This window comes from Rhipicephalus sanguineus, chromosome 4 (assembly GCF_013339695.2).
Source record: "Rhipicephalus sanguineus isolate Rsan-2018 chromosome 4, BIME_Rsan_1.4, whole genome shotgun sequence".
Taxonomy (NCBI): Eukaryota; Metazoa; Arthropoda; class Arachnida; order Ixodida; family Ixodidae; genus Rhipicephalus; species Rhipicephalus sanguineus.
In genome coordinates this window covers 108222264-108240284 of record NC_051179.1, presented here as the reverse complement: position 1 = coordinate 108240284, position 18021 = coordinate 108222264, and the positions used below count along the sequence as shown (strand labels likewise).

General features: G+C 46.8%; 2 protein-coding genes across 2 annotated transcripts in view; one reads left to right on the top strand and one right to left on the bottom strand.

Moving 5' to 3' along the window:
• The window catches only part of LOC119390540 (ubiquitin-protein ligase E3B-like), an 85184-nt gene extending 73757 nt beyond the window's left edge, over positions 1–11427 (bottom strand). Inside the window, 2 exon segments of the mRNA XM_037658149.2 lie at positions 5768–5913; positions 11298–11427. Of these exon segments, the coding sequence (XP_037514077.1) occupies positions 5768–5884 (117 nt within the window). The 5' untranslated portion in view covers positions 5885–5913; positions 11298–11427.
• Positions 11428–11682: 255 nt separating this feature from the next.
• LOC119390538 (probable RNA-binding protein 19) overlaps positions 11683–18021 on the top strand; it is a 104330-nt gene continuing 97991 nt past the window's right edge. The window contains 4 exon segments of the mRNA XM_037658148.1: positions 11683–11806; positions 11874–12056; positions 12812–12922; positions 14786–14839. Of these exon segments, the coding sequence (XP_037514076.1) occupies positions 11771–11806; positions 11874–12056; positions 12812–12922; positions 14786–14839 (384 nt within the window). The 5' untranslated portion in view covers positions 11683–11770.

The window sequence follows — 18021 nt, the reverse complement described above, 5'->3', positions numbered from 1 at the left end:
AAGGGAATCGGCTCGAAGCGGCGAGAAGTTCTTCTTAAGGAGAACACCGTTGCGCAAGAAAAACGACGTCAGTCCTCGCGTGAATACCTTGGGAACAACGGTGGTCCTGCCCTCGAGGTATTCCACAAGGCCCTTCAGTTCCGGGTCGGCTCGCTGTCGTTCGGCGAGGTCGTCGGCACTTATGGCTCCCAAGAAGCTGTCCTCATCCGGGTCGTCGGGCGGTGGTGCGTCGACAGGGGCACGAGACAGGCAGTCGGCGTCGGAGTGTTTCCTTCCGGACTTGTACACGACGGTAATGTCAAACTCTTGAAGTCGTAGGCTCCACCGTGCGAGGCGACCTGAAGGGTCCTTCAAGTTAGCTAGCCAACACAAGGCGTGGTGGTCGCTCACAACTTTGAAGGGACGGCCGTAGAGGTAGGGGCGAAACTTTGATGTAGCCCAGATGATGGCCAGGCACTCCTTTTCTGTTGTGGAGTAGTTGATTTCTGCCTTTGATAGCGACCGGCTAGCATAACTGATGACCCTTTCGAATCCGTCGGTCTTTTGCACAAGGACGGCGCCGAGTCCTACGCTGCTTGCATCGGTGTGGATTTCCGTATCGGCGTATTCGTCGAAATGCGCAAGTATGGGAGGCGTCTGCAGGCGTCGTTTCAGTTCTTGAAATCCTTGAACTTGCGACGTTTCCCACCTGAATTCGACGTCAGCCTTCGTGAGTTGCGTCAGTGGCTCGGCGATCCGTGAAAATTCCTTGACGAAACGTCTGTAATAGGCGCACAAGCCGAGAAAACGGCGTACGGCCTTCTTGTCGGTGGGCGTCGGGAAGTCAGCGATGGCAGCTGTTTTCCGCGGATCCGGGCGAACACCATCCTTGCTGATCACGTGACCCAAGAACAAGAGCTCCTCGTACGCGAAGCGGCACTTTTCAGGCTTCAAGGTGAGTCCGGAGGTCTTGATTGCTTGAAGTACAACTTCAAGGCGCCGAAGGTGTTCGTCGAAGTTTGAGGAAAACACAACGACGTAGACATGTCTGCCACTTCAAGCCAGCCAGTACTGTATCCATAACCCGTTGAAAAGTCGCAGGTGCCGAGCAAAGACCAAAGGGCATGACCTTGAACTCGAACAGGCCGTCTGGTGTTATAAAAGCAGTCTTTTCTCGGTCTCTCTCGTCGACTTCTATTTGCCAGTAACCAGTCTTGAGGTCCATCGACGAAAAGTACTTTGCGTTGTGTAATCGATCCAGGGTGTCGTCTATCCGGGGAAGGGGATACACGTCCTTCTTCGTGACTTTGTTCAGGCGACGATAATCGACGCAAAAACGTAGAGTCCCATCCTTCTTCTTCACTAGCACCACAGGGGATGCCCACGGACTCTTCGACGGCTGGATGATGTCGTCGCGTAGCATTTCGTCGACCTGTTTCTTAACAGCCTCGCGTTCTCGCGTCGAAACTCGGTACGGGCTCTGTCGGATTGGTCGGGCACCTTCTTCTGTTATGATGCGATGTTTCGCGACTGGGGTCTGTCGAATTCTTGACGACGACGAAAAGCAGTCCTTGAATTGCAGGAGCAGGGCTTAAAGCTGGTCTTGCTTGTGCTTCGGGAGGCTCGGGTTGACGTCGAAATCTGTTTGGGGATCTCGATCCTTCGAAGCAGGTTCAGTAGCATCGAAGAAGGCGAAAGCATTGCTGGCGTCCACGAATTCGTCGATGTAGGCGACCGTCGTACCAATGTTTAGGTGCCTATATTCGTGGCTGAAGTTTGTCAGCACTACCTTTCCTTTGCCATCGCGCAGCTCGGCTATGCCTCTTGCGACGCAAATCTGACGGTTCAGAAGCAGGTGCTGATCGCCCTCGACGACGCCTTCCAGGTCTGCTGATTTCTGAGTGCCGACGGAAATGATGACGCTGGAGCGAGGGGGAATGGTGACCTGGTCTTCCAGCACATTCAAGGCGTGCTTTCTTGGCGGAGTGTGCGGCGGTAGTGCCTTTTCCGTGGACAGTCTTATTGACTTAGACCTCAGGTCGATGATTGCACCATGAAGGCCTAAGAAGTCCATACCAAGGATGACATCTCTCGAGCAACGCTGCAGGACTACGAAGTTCGCGGGATAAATCCGGTTGTTAATGGTGAGTCTCGCTGTGCAGATTCCCTCCGGTGTTACTAGATGACCTCCAGCTGTCCGGATTTCGGGGCCTTCCCAGGCTGTCCTAACTTTCTTCAGCTTCGCGGCGAACGGTCCACTGATGACAGAATAGTCGGCTCCGGTGTCGACGAGAGCTGCGACGTTGTGGCCGTCGATAAGGACGTCGAGGTCGCTAGTTCGTCGTCTTGCATTGCAGTTAGGTCGTGGCGTCGGGTCACGGCTACGTCGGTTTGTTCCGCTGCTTCCCCGTTGCGTTGTCAGGTCCACTTCGGTCCGCGAGGCTTCGTCGTCAGGGCTCTGTCTGGTTCGCGTCGGGTCTTCAAGGTTTCGTCGTGGTGTCGTCGTCGGCGGCGGAGGATCTTCGATGTTTCGTCGTACAGCAACCGTACCTCCATCGGTTGCTGCCCTTAGTTTTCCGGATACGGGCTAGGCGACCGGCCCCGGAAGGGGCCAGTGTACTGGCGGCGTTGGGGAGAGGCGTAGCGGCCTGGCGACGGCGATCGGGAAGGTCCTCGGGGGGTCCACTGCGCTCCTGCCAGATAGTCGGCGATGTCACGTGGTCGTTCACCCTGCTGTGGACGCGGCGCGTCGATGGCGAACCCGCGCAGTCCTATCCGTCGATACTGGCAGCGGCGGTAGGTGTGGCCAGCTTCTCCGCAGTGGTAGCAGAGTGGACGATGGTCGGGGGCGCGCCAAACGTCGGTCCTCCTCGGCGTGTATCGCTGACCGGCTGGCGGGCGGTATGACGTCGGTGGTGGCGGCGGTGGTGCCTGGCGGCGGAACTGCTGGGGCGGCGCGGCGTCTTGACGTGGGCGAGGAGGGGGGGCGTTGCGTCGGGCTGCAGCAGCATAGCTCATTGCTTGCAGCTGCGGCGGTGCCGGTTGAGGAACACCCAGTGATTGTTGGATTTCCTCGCGTACAACGTCCGCAATCGACGTCACTTTGGGCTGTGCAAAAGGTGCGAGCTTGCGCAGCTCCTCTCGCACGATGGCTCGGATCGTTTCGCGCAAGTCGTCGGAGCCGAGGGCATGAGCTCCTGCGCTGTCTTGGAATGCGCGGCGATTGTACTGCCGAGTGCGCATCTCGAGCGTCTTCTCGATTGTTGTTGCCTCCGCGAGGAATTCTTGGATGGTCTTGGGTGGGTTTCTGATTAGTCCCGCGAACAGCTCCTGCTTGATTCCTCGCATGAGGAAGCGAACTTTCTTCTCCTCGGGCATCTCAGGGTCTGCGTGGCGGAACAGTCTCGTCATTTCTTCTGTGAAGAGTGCCACGTTTTCGTTTGGCAGCTGCACGCGGGTTTCGAGCAGAGCCTCGGCCCTCTCCTTGCGGACAACGCTGGTGAATGTTGCCAGGAACCTGCTGCGAAAAACGTCCTATGTTGTCAGGGTTCGCTCTTGGTTCTCGAACCATGTTCTAGCTGCGTCCTCCAAGGCGAAGAAGACATGCTGTAGCTTGTCTTCACTGGTCCAGGAATTGAAAAGGGCGACTCGGTCGTAGGCTTCGAGCCAGCTTTCCGGGTCTTCGAACGACGATCCGCGGAAGGTTGGCGGCTCCTTGGGCTGGCGAAAAAGGATTGGCGCAGGCTGCACGTGGTCGGTCATCGTCGCTGTGGTCGATGTTGAGATCTGCGGCTGCCTGGGTTTTTCGGGAAGGAGCCCGTGCTCTGGCTGCAGTCCCTTCTGTCTGCGGCTTGTTCGACGATCCGGGACTTCCTTGCCGTCGTCCTGGTCGCGGCTTGGGCTTGGGTCAGCGCTCCGCGGTGGCGTCCGGATCATGAAGCAGCACCTCCACCAGATGTCACGTGGTCGTGACGTCGACGAAGACAGCAGTCGGCGTTTGCAGAATGAAACTGTTTATTTGGCCGAACTTGTGGCCGGGAAAATGAGAACTAGACCTACAGCAATGCACGCTGTACAATGATAGCGGCGAACAGGGCGTCGTCCGTCGATCAAACTCACAAGCGGTCAAGCGCGTCGGCTTTTATACAGGCGCTATGGAACTTTCCAGCAATATCGCTGGTGGCGGTGTTATCTCTCGACAAAGCTGGAACATTCGCGTGCGGCGCGCAATCTTAACAAAACGATCAACCAAAATCGTGAAGCTTCTCGAACACTGCTTCGGGGCCAGCGTCGAGCGTTGATAACCGTCCTTGCTGGACAAACTCGAACACATCAAAATAAAAGAAGAAGTGGGCGTGGCAATATAATGAGGTTTGAGTGTACATCTATTCTGAACATACAGATTCCTTAAAGGGGCCATGACACAGTCACCCAACAATTTGCGATTCTCAGAGAAAAATTGAAATAGATGGTATATTGTACCTATAGATATATCAAAAATGCACTGTACAAGAATATTTCAGTACAAAATAAGCCCCAGAAGTCACCGGCTATTAACTCCGCCCACTGCCGGCGACCGCCACTTTGCCATGGCATGTGTGACGTCATGTACTGCATAGAGGGGAGCCGTCGTCTGCTGCCAAAGTTTGAGCTGCTGCAAATCGTTCAATTTCAATGCCAAGCTAAAGAAATCTGAAATGGCTCAATTGCACGTGCAGCTGACCAGGGAACAAAATCGTTCGCCAGAATGCAGACGCTTGCACAGCAAGTAGCTTGTTACGTCACGGCTCGCGAGTGCGCCAGTGTTGCCCAACTCCCAGGCCGCTCGCGTCTTTATAAAAATATTTGATTATAAATTAGGTGCTTGACCAAATGCGCTAAAATTTTTTCAGCTTGTTTGTGAACGCACAAGGATCAACCCAGATAACACAGATTGTAATTGAAAATTGGGTGTCATGGCCCCTTTAATGTGTCATTAAGCGCAGCAAAAAGGCTTATAAAATGTATTTCAGGCATTGTATACGTGATCCCATTTAGATGTGTCAAAACTACGAGACTAGTGTGTCTGTTCTACGAAGGAATGTCTAAACTTTATTGTTTGAGAATCATTATGCCCATTGCATGTGGTAGGCAGCTAAAGAATGCGTGGGCACTCTTCCTCGTTTAATGAAACCAACGTAGTTTTTGAGAATAACAAACATGAGAATCAGCAAAAGAGCCTTTTATACTAGAGAGAAAGACGGATGCTTACATCAGTCATCTTTCTGTTTTGCTACCAAGGTAAGAAATTTATCTCGACAATCAGCACATGTGCATGTTTGGTTTAGACTTTTCACTTCTGAGCTTCAAGCATCCGTTGATCATTTCGATTTTTATCCCTGCTTTGCTCCTCACATGGAATAAATTCTACGTCAATATGACGTGAAGCTTGTTCACTAAATTCTTCAGTTGCCCATAAGCACCCTGTTATATAACTTCTCTGTCTCTGATCTTCGCAGTAAAATTTAAAAAGTGTTAAAAACAAATGTCAACTGACCAGTTCACTTGCCCATCTACTGAAGAGCTGGGTAAACTAATTATTGTAGTAACTTGTCTAAAAGGCACTGACCATTGGCAATACTCTATTGGGAATATAGACAACTCGAATCCTCTTAATTAAAAAGAAAAGAAATAAGAAGACAGAGAAAGTGCCATAGCATTACTGCTGCCATAAATGATGACACAGTCAATGAAGAGAAGTTGGCCTGCTGCAACCCAGAAGAGAGGGTGCGCATCTCAAACTGCATACCTGGATAACAGATGCTGCCTGGTCGCGCCGGCGCTCCTGAGCCCGCTCGATACGTGCTGCCTTAGCCTGCTCCAGGAACTGCTCCTTGGTCGCAGACTTGGGCTGACCGGCAAACATGGTGAACCCTCCAATACTGGGCACTTGTGCTGAAAAAGAGAAAGAGATGGGAGATGGAGAAAGAGCACATTCAACACTGGTGGTCGAATGATTACAATTGCTGAACAAGAAGGAACTAGCGGCGAGTGATGTACAACCCCCCAATCTATCTTACCGAAATGTCTCATAATTGGTGCCATTCACACCTGCCCCAACCGTCATCACCCAGTAAAAGAAGCACCAGTCTGTCTTCTTCTAAAGAGCCTTGCATTACTCATTGGTTCATCAGCTTTGTGACTCGAGTGGTGCAATTGGGAAAATTACACCGTAAGCTGTCTATGAATGTTAGTCACAGTCAATGCGTACTACACGTGTAGCATTTAAGTGCACCAATGAAAAAAATGTAAACAGTGGCCGGGTGCTCGAGCCGACATTTCGACAAGTGGACTTGTCTTCTTCCAGCCTTGAAGAAGCAAGTCCACTTGTTGAAACGTCAGATCAAGCACCCGCCTACAGTTTACATGTTTTGTTCATTGCAAGCTTCCATTTTCCCTTCCTGCCGTTTTTTAAATGCACCAAGCACCTCAATGAGCTGGCTTGCACGAAGAAAATTTCTACCAGCATTGTGGGAGAAGTAATGAGCCTTTGAACGCACTTGCTTGCATGTGGGACATTCATAAAGGTGTTAGATTTCATGTGATGAGGCATGCAACTGCGGCATAATTGTTGGATGGTTGGTTAGTCTTATGGGGTTTAACGTTCCTGAGCACTCGGGCTATGAGACATGCTGCAGTAGAGTTCCAGATAATTTTGACCACCTGGTGTCCTTTAGCAAGCACAAACATCACACAAAAAATGTGTAATAATAGTAATTGCTGGGGTTTAACATCCCAAAACCTCGATTTGATTATGAGAGACACCGTAGTGGAGGGCTCCGGAAATTTCGACCACCTGGAGTTCTTTAACGTGCACCTAAATCTCAGTACACAGGACTAAAGCATTTTTGCCTCCATTGAAAGCTTAATTAGGAGAGTTACCACAATTTCAAGCAAACAAGTGAGAATTAACGGAGCCAGGCTAGTTCTGTACATATCAGTGTGCATAGATGACACTTCAAAAATTAAGAGCAACAAGAAAAAAAAAAGAAAAATGCAGACAAGTCAAATAAATTACACCCACTTATTCCATTATTTCTGTACTCATGCTTAAACCAGCACATTAAAATATTTAGCCCCTTTTATATCCCCTTCAGCCACGAATTATGGTGCACTGTCCATGAACGTGCCAAATTCACATAGCATAATTACAAGGAAATCAATATTACATTCCAAGAAAGAAAATGAAGTAATTTGTTGTTTTGTGTGAGTTTCAGTCAATAATTGTAATTAGGATATAATTATATACTTAATTATCCTGCAGCAGGTCATGTTCCATATTGACATAAAAAGAATGACATCATAGGCTCCAAATATATGTGCAATTAGTTCTTGGTTGCATTCATTTCGAGAAAAGTAATACTTTTGACGTAAGTTCTGGAACACGGCACATCAAATGACCCGTTGAACAATGTAGTGCCTTTATCACAGTTACGGTCATATGAAGCACACTGAGGTTAAGTCAAAATATACTGACTACGGAGAAGGTTCAGTTCATCCTATGAGCAAGGTATCTTGCTCTCTTTTGGCCACAAGCTGACAAACTAGCATAAACGAGTTGCGTGCACAAACGTAGCCACCGCCATTGAAGGGGATATAACAAGCCATTCTTCATTATGAATTATTATTTCAGGTAATGAAGCCTCGCGAGATTCAGCTCTACCTTATAAAGAAAGACCGAATTTTAAACCAAGTCATAACTATTGCTTTTGACATTTCCCCTTCTTTATTCCAAAGCAATGTTCTGCAAGAAAAACTTCAAATGTAGAAAGAAAAGTCTGTTCTTTTATTTCATGGTCAACACTCTTTGACCTAACCAGACGATAGTTCATCAGACTCTTCAATATGTATCTAAGTTTACGTTTCACTGAACATCTGGACTAAAAGGAAGGAAAAATATATATGTGACAAACCTAAGTGCGCCTGCGTTATAAAGTTATCTTAACCTGCTTTCACTTCCTGCGACTCGGGGCAGTGCAGCCAAGCCCCTTTCCCTGCTAAACTTTGTAGCACAGTCAAGCCTGCACTACTGCAATAAAAGCGCACAAAAATGAAAAATTTTTTTAATCAGTGGCTTTAAATTGTGCAGAAATTTCTTCCCTCTAGAACTACATGGAGAGGCACAATGTGGTGGGCAGAAGAATTGTAAAGTCTGATGTCAGTGGCCCTGCCGTTTTGAATAACTCTAAAAAAAAAAAAGAGAAGAAAGGCTGCACCTTATTAGGAAGACTGCAGCAACAGATTCAGTGGGACAAGCGCAGGTTCGTTAGGGTGCATTTCATGGGGGCCGAAGAACAAACAAAACCAGATGAAAACGACGCAAAATAAAAACAGCCACCACTCGGCATGCAAGCCAGGCCAACTTTGGAACATACAAAAATGCCACTTTCAGTCTAGACGTGGCAGACTTGTTTGCCAGCAGCTGGCATTCTCAATGCAACGGGAGATGCTCTCGTTTCCGAAATGGCTGGTACGCACCACGTGGCCTCGACAGATGGGACATGCACCAACGCTGATGGAAAATCCCTCTTACAAATTACAGCCCTTGCTTAAATGAAAGCACACCCGCACATCTGAAGAAAAAGAAAGTGTTGCAGTCCAGGGACTAGGCCCTCGATTAAAATTTTCTTCAATTACAATTGAATTTCTTCCCACACCAAATGCCCTCCGTACCTCTACACAATGGTTCTGCATTTTGCCGCCACCTCAACACACCCACGAAGTCCAGAAATATAGCTCACATGCTCAAGCTTGGAAGTGAAACATCTTGGCCTGCTAATTAAGCTACCAAGGCAGGTCTGATGAGGATGCATTCAAAACATCACAAAGATCATGGTTGAGCAATTACAATGTAATGTCTGCCGCTACAAATTAAAGGTTGCTAGAGAAAAATGGAAGCTACTTTCATCTTCAGCTTGAAAGTAAAAGGTTAAGCAAAAAAAACATTCGCATGGAAGGGTATGGGAACAAGCGTGTATGGGGACAACATCTTTTTTACAGCAAAAGCTGTCATGAGATGACAACAACCGTCGATTTTGATGCCACAGTTGTCCGCCGCCGCCGCCAGTGTCCATAACTGCTATTGTGCGAAATAAGAAAGAAATGGCCGAAGCTTGCACTAAGCCACGCAAGCTTTCAAACATTGAAACTGGACAATTCTGAAGACTAATCTTGTTGCTTCTAGGCCTTAGCTAGGTGATGCTAGGTTGTTTCTACGTTGCATCTCAGCGCAGAGAGGTTCGAGTCAAACCACAGACAGTCACAGACACCCGACACGGAAGTCCAAACTCCAGAGACAAACTCGCGCTGAAACCGAGCGTTCGCACCTCTCATGGATCTACGGGCAGATCGTCGTTGGCGTAGGCCTTTCATCGCTTTGGGGTCTTCTCGCAGCCGCCGTTGCCTTTCCCATTCCCTAGTGTGGGGTTAACTGTTGCCTTCTTTTTTAGTGGACTAGTGGTGAGCAGTGGGATTTACCCAATTTCTGTGGCACATACCCGTTTATGATGATGACATTTTTCTGACAGGCCGCACAAATTTCTATGGCATATACCTGTTTGTTTGGCTAATTGTTGTCTTCTTAATTGCCCCGCCACGGTGGTCTAGTGGTTATGGCGCTCAACTGCTGACCCGAAGGTCGCGGGATCGAATCCCGGCCGCGGCGGCTGCATTTTCGATGGAGGCGAAAATGTTTGAGGCCCGTGTACTTAGATTTAGGTGCACGTTAAAGAACCCCAGGTGGTCGAAATTTCCGGAGCCCTCCACTACGGCGTCTCGCATAATTATATGGTGGTTTTGGGACGTTAAACCCCAGATATTATTATTATTATTATTGTCTTCTTAATTTTCAGTGGACCAGTGGTGAGTAGTGGGATTGATCCAATTTCTGGGGCACATATCCATTTATAAAATCGTGACACGGCATACAACTTACGGCTAGCTTAAACAGCTTTGCTGTTAAAAATATCCACAATCGAATGGGATTTGAACCTGGGCCCGCTGCGTGGCAGTCAAGTATTCTACCACAGAGCCACACCAGTGCTTAAAACTCCTTCGCAGAATGGCAAGGAATCGCGTTAACATTTGTGATATAGCGTGGTAGAAGAGTAAAATAACAACCAGGCGTCACACGATGCAAATTGTGCAACGAGTGGGTCGTTGAAGACGAACTCTACCAGAACTCTTTCATGGCCTAGTATGCACTAGGCCAACAGTTCATCGACAGTGTTAACATTAAAAATAGAAAATGTCAAGGTGCTCCTTTCATTGGCACTTTCAATTCCTGCACCTAACTTAAAAAGCAGCTCCCCTCTTAATTGAAGTGAAAAGCTCTACGTTTATATTTAAGCAAAACTTAACAATACAATTCAAAGGAAAAGCCAGTTGCCTGCTGCACACATGCATCCATAGGCAATTTTTCAAGTTTTATTCTTCCTTCGACTCTTTGTATCTAAAGGAGCGAAGCTAGGTGTGATAAGATTAGAGATGCCACAATGATTTACGAGAGATAAAGCAAGTATATCGGGACGTCAAATCGCTTGACACACGTCCATGCATACGAGCCTGTGAAGATAAGCAAACCGACGGCGTCATATATATCTGTCGTCGCTGGTGCGCGCGGCGAGCATTCAACGTGTGTCCGGAAAAAGCATCCGCGTCTGTACATGTGCACACGAGAACCGCAGCTAGCACGTACGACGCGCGGCCTTCCTGTTTTCTTCATTCTGCGTGTTACGGCACGAGCGGCGTTGCGAAACTTTCGTCTGCAAACACAGGCACTGGAGCCTTTTTTTCATTCATCGCAATTCTCTGCGACACGGGCGGCCGCGCACAGCTTTTACTTGAAGCTCTGTAGAGGCACGCACTCGCACGTATCACTGGCCGAGACAAAAAAAAAAAAAAATTGCGTGGTCAAAGCTTCATCGCGTCGCAATATCTTCGGGCTTTACCTTTTTTTTCCTAACACGCGAACATAACGCCGCACGTCGATTACGATCTCGCAAGCGGCGATAAATAAAGGCGCAACCCGAAGCGCGCGTGTGGTAACGTCAAACTGTCGGTCGCCCCGCTTTCGCTTATCGCTTCGCTCGACTCGGCGGCGCGGGAAAACCCCCTCAGCTAGCAGGTAAGTAGTCGTAGAAATTAATTTAACGCATCTCAGCCCGTACTGAGACAGACAGCGAGCCACGGAGGTTGCAGCTGCTTCCGTTGGCCACGGCCACGGGTCAATATTTACATGGTAACAGCCGCTAGAGCGAACGTCTTACTTCACAACATACCTGCGAGTCGCTCAGCTGAGATCACGTCGGACCTGCCGCGGACGTACCGTCAGCCGGGCACATTGCACGGGAAGGGTGGTCTTATTCGACGCGTTTGTGTCGCCTTCGCAGCAGTGATGACAGCTTTCAACACTTCCGAAAACTCGCTGCACAGCGACGTATTCACAAACGCGGGCACAAGCTAAAGTTGAAGCCACCGAAGCGATGTGCAGACGGATGGCTCGACGCCCGTCGGACTGGTAACGCAGCAAATGAGCTTATGTTTCTATTTTCAATAAATAAAAATAAACAAAGCCTACATTGCCAAATACAAAAGTTTGCTAATATTAATGTGATGACGCAGTTTTTTTCTTTGGAATTCAAGCTTTAATTATATTCTGCGGGCCTTTAACATGTCAGCCCCCAGCGATTGAGCGTGGCTCAAGCATGCGTACTTGTTTTGGTTAAGTAGCGCTGTCACATTCACGCGTGAGATGTCTCGAATTGTCGTGAAAAACCTTCCCAAAAAGGTAGGACGCGCTGTTCTTTCCCGTGACACTTTTTCGATCGTGTCGTGACGTTGCTTTCGAACTGCAGGTCAAAGAGGAACGGCTGCGGGAGTTCTTCTCGACGAAAGGGACGGTGACCGATCTGCAGCTGAAGTACACGAAAGAAGGTGTCTTCCGACGCTTCGCCTTCGTGGGATTCAAGGATGAGGCCCAAGCCGCTGCTGCCAAGGAGTACTTCAACAATGCGTACCTGGACACTTCCAAGCTTCAGGTGAGTTGCTTGACGATGGCTTTCCTGACATATGAAGACACGATCATGGTGCCCGGTAATCAACCCGCGGTTGTTTTGCTCGAGGAATGTGAACCGACGGTTCAATGTCTGCTGATCGCAGAGCGTGTGGGCAGGCACGTAGGTATCTAAAACGTAAGATGGTCAATGCTGGGCGCTTAAATGTGAAACTGCGCCGTAACGCTAAAGTTGGGTTGATTCCCGACTGAAGAACTGTGAAAGGCCATCGGCGAGGTACGAAATTGTTTGTCACGGGAAATCGCTGTTGCTCTAGCTTTTCGCTATGTTTTCAACGTGCAAGCAACATTCGGGAAATCCTCAGAATCACTACAGTGCGCCGGATAACAAATACTACAGTAGTAATAATTGTTGGGGTTTAACGTCCTAAAACCACGCTATGATTATGAGAGACGCCGTAGTGGAGGGCTCCGAAAATTTCTACCACCTGGGGTTCTTTAAGGTGCACCTAAATCGTGGCGCGGGATTCGATCCCGCGACCTTCTGGTGCGCACTCGAGCACCATAACCACTAGACAACCGTGACGGGTCAGACAATACAGTCGGCACACAGGCAAGGTTAAAGTTACATTTTCCCTCAATCACTCGTGCTCAGTTTTAGTGTCCATTGGCACTCACACTCGTATCACGTGGTAGTGAAAATTTTACCATGTTGTATTGCTTTTGGAATGCCTCTCAATTGATCGCACTAATTTGTTTTGTTCGTGTTTTGTTGGTCAGGTGGAGATCTGCGCCGCCCTGGGTGATGCGCAGAAGCCGCGCTCATGGAGCAAATACTCTGCCGACAGTTCTGCCTACCAGCGTCTGCACCCCGAGACGAAAAAGCCCAAGGTGAGAGCTGCCTGCACGTGCGCAATAATAATGGGGTATGCAGGTCGCTGCTGCACTGTTCTAGTCTCTGTACTTTTTATATTCCTGTTAAAGCATCCCTAGGCAAACAAAAGTGCAGAAAAGACTGGTGCAATGCACTGTACGTTTTGTCCTCATTTCACGGCACTCACGTCAATTTGAGTTTAGATTTTGTTGTTTTATTCGTTTTGTACTATGTTCCATACAGCCATCCCTTCTAGTATTCTGAACCAGTGCCTCCTGTCTGAACCAACACATGTGCATGTAGCACGGGCAGCTGTTGTTTTTTTTTTGTAGTTATGGATGTTTCCGCTTGTAAACTAGTACAGTAGACTCTCAGTAAACGGAAATCTGTTAAACGGAACTGCTGCTTAAATGGAACAACTGTTCCTACTATGATTAGTTTCATACATGAATTCTGCACCCCTGTTCATCTCTCAGTAAACGGAACTCCTGTTAAATGGAACACATTTTCCTGGTCCCTTCAGCTTCCATTTAACGAGAGTCAACTGTAGTATATTTGTTAGACGCTAAAGTTGGTTTCAATATGCAGGACCTGACGTCATCTACATTATTATGAGGACACTATGCATAGCAAAATTAGCTGATGCCACATAGCAGTAAAGCTAGTTACAGGCATGTAGCCATTGGGGGGGGGGGGGGGGGCTAGGCTAGGCTTCTCCCACCCCTTGGCTACAGGGCAACCACACCCCCCCCCCCCCCCCCCGACCAAAAAAAAAAATTCTGGTGAAGGGGGTTGTTTTACCATAAATAGTGAAAATACGTGTTTTTGTAAAATAGTCAAGGCCTTCAGCAAGTGCCCCCCCCCACACTTCAAAAAATAAAAAATTTCTGGCTCCGGGCCTGGCTAGTTATGACAATGATGCTCATCAAGCAAGACGATTATGTGCATTCATTTTCAGGCTGCGCCTTCATGTGCCAGCCACAATAACAGGAACTGCACTGTAGTCTTCAGCAAGCTTCTGTATTTGTACTGTAGTTACGATGCAAATGCCACAACTGGGTCCTACAAACAAGTGTAACAGTAACTTAGTTATTTGGGCACTGTGGCACTTGCTGAGATATCTTGCAATGTCGACAGGGCTTGGGCTTTCACTCAAAGCAAGAAAAGAAAACACAAGCTTAAATATTATGTTGGTGCTGTTCAGAACCATTAATGTACATGTGTTTGTACTCACCATACATTCAAAGGGACATAATTTCAAATTGGTTTAAAATAACAAAGAGCTGAGCTAGTTGGTAAGTATTCATACAGTACTTACGTACGCCCTGTCTCTTTAACATCAAATTGGTTATTTGTTCAAGCATTAGTGTTTTTCCCAAATGTGCTGTTTGTGTTGAAATAATAGCGCTTCAGCGAAAGGATTCCACACAGGATGCAGAGGTTAACAAGCAGGACTAAAAAATAGCCGTGCTTAAGTGTTCATAATTGAATCAAAAGTAATGAACCAGTCTTCAAAGAAGCACTGTGCACTAAAAGGTGACAGTGATGTCATATGTGGAGTAACGTGAGCAAAAACTGAAAATGGTCAGAAGTGGAATTTTGCGTACTTATCTATGCTATTATCTAGGTGTATCAGAAAAGGCTGAATTTAATAGCATTTGGATGATATTGGCTTGAAAAGAGTTTCAAATGTTCAATTTCTAACTTGCAAACTACGTCTTTTAGAGAAGACACCTCTTACTGTTTTTACACATTAACACAGATGCATTCACCATATGCAAATTAAAGATTATACATTTAAAGTTCGGGGGTCAAATGTGATAACTATGAGGTGTGTGTGATTCATCTTTCTCGTTTACTTTTCTTTCTTTTTTTTTCAGCCAGTCAAGGAGAAGTCGCCAAGGAAAAACTTCGCCGACGAGTTCTTGAAAGATGTGAGTGTTTGTGCACACATGTTAATTTTTGGCCAGGTTTTGATGCAGCATATGCTAAACCATTGCATACGGTGTGAAATAGGGATTTGAAATTGTCCCTATTTTGCATTTTGTGCAACATGAATCGCTAATAGATCGAAAATAAAATAGTCGAAGCTTGCACTAAACCACACAAGGCTTGAAACAGCGAAACTGAACGATTCTGAAGACTAATCTGGTTGCTTCTAGGTCGTAGCTAGGCTTTAGCTACGTGATGCTAGGTTGTTTCTACATTGATTCTCAGCACAGAGAGGTTTGAGTTAAGCTACAGAGAAGACACGGATGTCCAAACTCCAGAACAGAAACTCTTGCTGAAGCAAAGCGTTCGCACCTCTCATAGATCTACGGGCACGTCGTCGTTGGCGTAGGCCTTTCATTGCTTCGGGGTCTTCTCGCAGCCGCCGTTGCCTTTCCCGTTCCCTAGTATTCTCTCTTTGTACATACTTGGGGTCTTTGGCTCTCTGCCATCGCATCGTAGCCATTTGTTGGGCTAACTGTTGCCTTCTTCATTTTTAGTGGATCGGTGGTGAGTAGTGGGATTTACCCAATTTCTGGGGGGGCACATACCCGTTTATTATGATGATAGTTTTTTGGTGCGTTGGGCAAGGAACGATTTGCTAAGCAGCGAAGCTTTTAGAATATTCTTAGATGAGAAATGCCAAACAGTTAACTGGGACATTCCCTGTTCAAAGATTTTTTTCACGTCTTCAAGCCCCCACCTTTCCCTGAACTTCTGTTTTGCATGAATAGATAATGTAACAACATGGCACCACTTTGGACTGATTATACCATTATGCTCATACTTGGAAACTTGAAAGTCTCCCTTTTCACCATGAATGCTGGCTGCAATTTTGCATATTACGGACTATGGATGAAACAGACCTCGTTTATTTAGTTGTCAGGGTTCAGTGTAACAAGAGTAGACAGTATTCTTGCTGTTTGCATGTTGTCACTTTCACAGGAAGAGAATGTTAGGGGGGCCCTGCAGCACTTCTTGAAGTGCTGCAGGGCCCCCATGACCTTACCATTAAACTCTGATGCCTCACAAATCTCTTGCTTCATAAGCTTTTCTTAGCTTTAATGTATTAGCATACTAGTTATCGCACTAAATGAGCTCGCTCTTTCTTCTTTTATCACCAAAAATGTGCTGAGAAGTACACAGTGAGATGCATAGATGGATCGCATGGCTTTGAGCATTTTTTCCCCCTTTTTCTTGACCTTGTTCGTTGCTGCTTCTGGTTCAGATGTGTGCAGTTCGAGTATGTGGCCTCTCATAGGCATGCGCAGGTTCCCCTTCATGGTTCATCGCAGTGCCCCCCCCCATTGTGCGCACGCCTTTGTGGCCTTTGATATGGTCCACTGGCACTACATTCATAAAATCGTCCAATACCTGTCGTACTCGATTGCTGCATAGTCAGTAGTCTATGACAACAATGCCAAAGAGAGAGCAAACAATTTTCGGCTGTCTTTCACAGGAAATGATAAAATTTCCTGCTGTATGCAGTGCAATAATATATGGCTCACATGTTCAGCGAATCCTTTATTCCAGATCACCAGTTTTTTCTGACTACATCGAAAAATGTGTTGCAGGGCATATTTTAAATTTTAACATACCTTCTGTTAGCAGTGACGTGTTGCATATTTTCATACATGAGCTGTGAGGCTGTTAGCTTTAACAAAAAGACCACTGTAACTGCATAAGTGCTTGGATTTATGCTTGCTAAATGACGATGCACGTTTTTACATTGGTCACGCATGGACATGTGGCCCACTTGGCTAAAACCTGTCTCAGGTATTTTCTCACGTATAGCCTGCACCATCAACAAGTATTCGCAGAAAATTTTCTAAACACGATCCCTGCGTATTGCCGTGAAGCTAGCTTTCTTTCATAACTGTGAAGCATTGCCGTGAAGCCTCCTTCGCAAAACAGAGTTTGCTTTTTTGTTTTGATTTTAGCTCCAAATTTTTAGAATATTTTGTGCAGTTTATACGTTAGAAAATACTATGTAGGGCCAGGGCCATCTTCTATGGATTGATGCAAATTGCTGAACCTTATGATGAAACTCTCTGTCTCAGTATGCTCTGCAGTCATGAGAAGAGCTAGATAATTATTATGTTTGTGCAGAGCAGCTTGATAGGCACCAATTTGCAGAGCATTTATACGGACCTTTAGCAGAGGCAAGTTCATCTGTGTTTTATGCCGTCACTGAGTTGTCGTTGCTTGCTGAACAGTTTTGTGCAACATTGGCCCTTGTGATTCCTTTTGCTTGATTCTATTTGATTGTTAACACGCATCAGTAATGACTGGGAAATTTTAGTGTAACAACATAGGCAGGGGTTCCACTGGGGCCATTGACAAATCACGAAAGGAAATAGCATCGCAAAAGGCACAGGTCTGGTTATTCCAGACCTGCTTACCTAATACCCAGACCAGTACTGCAGTTCAGAAGACCAGCTTGTCAAGGTTCCATACTAAATGCAGAGAATCAAGTGCAAAGTGTAACACTATGGTTTCTTGTGTGTGCAGTGTGCAACTGTTGTATTATTTTTAAGGAATGCCCATGAAAGTCCTTAGTTGAGGGTATTACTTTAGGGAGGAGGGGAAAGGGTAGAACTGGTACAACTTATCGCATAGATATGCATAATTATGCAAATGCTAGTAGCGTTATATCACGTACACCTTGAATATAACACATAAAATAATAATGCTTCCAAGGTATGCGGGGTAATTTGCAGTTTAAACAACAAACATTCTGATTGGGCTTTGAGATGCATTTGTGCTGTAAAAAAACGGAAGGGAAAAATGATTACAGCCGTATATCGAATGGTGTTAATTGTTGTTGTCAATAAGAGCATAATAGTAACTCATTGACGCTTTATCAGCATTTTGATGTACGTGCCTGTAACATAGTGGTTAGATCATTGGGCCTCTGAACCACAGGTCTATGGTTCATACACCGCCATCAAACCATTTTTATCTATATTTATTCAATGTACATATGTGCTCACGTCACTTGTGTCCGTCTGGTTGATGCCACATTTGAAGCCGGATCATCCACGCATCCAGAACCCTTTGTGCCAGCTGTTTTAAGGAAGAAAATAATTTTTGAAGTTCCACATTGATGGCTACCTTCGCATTTGGT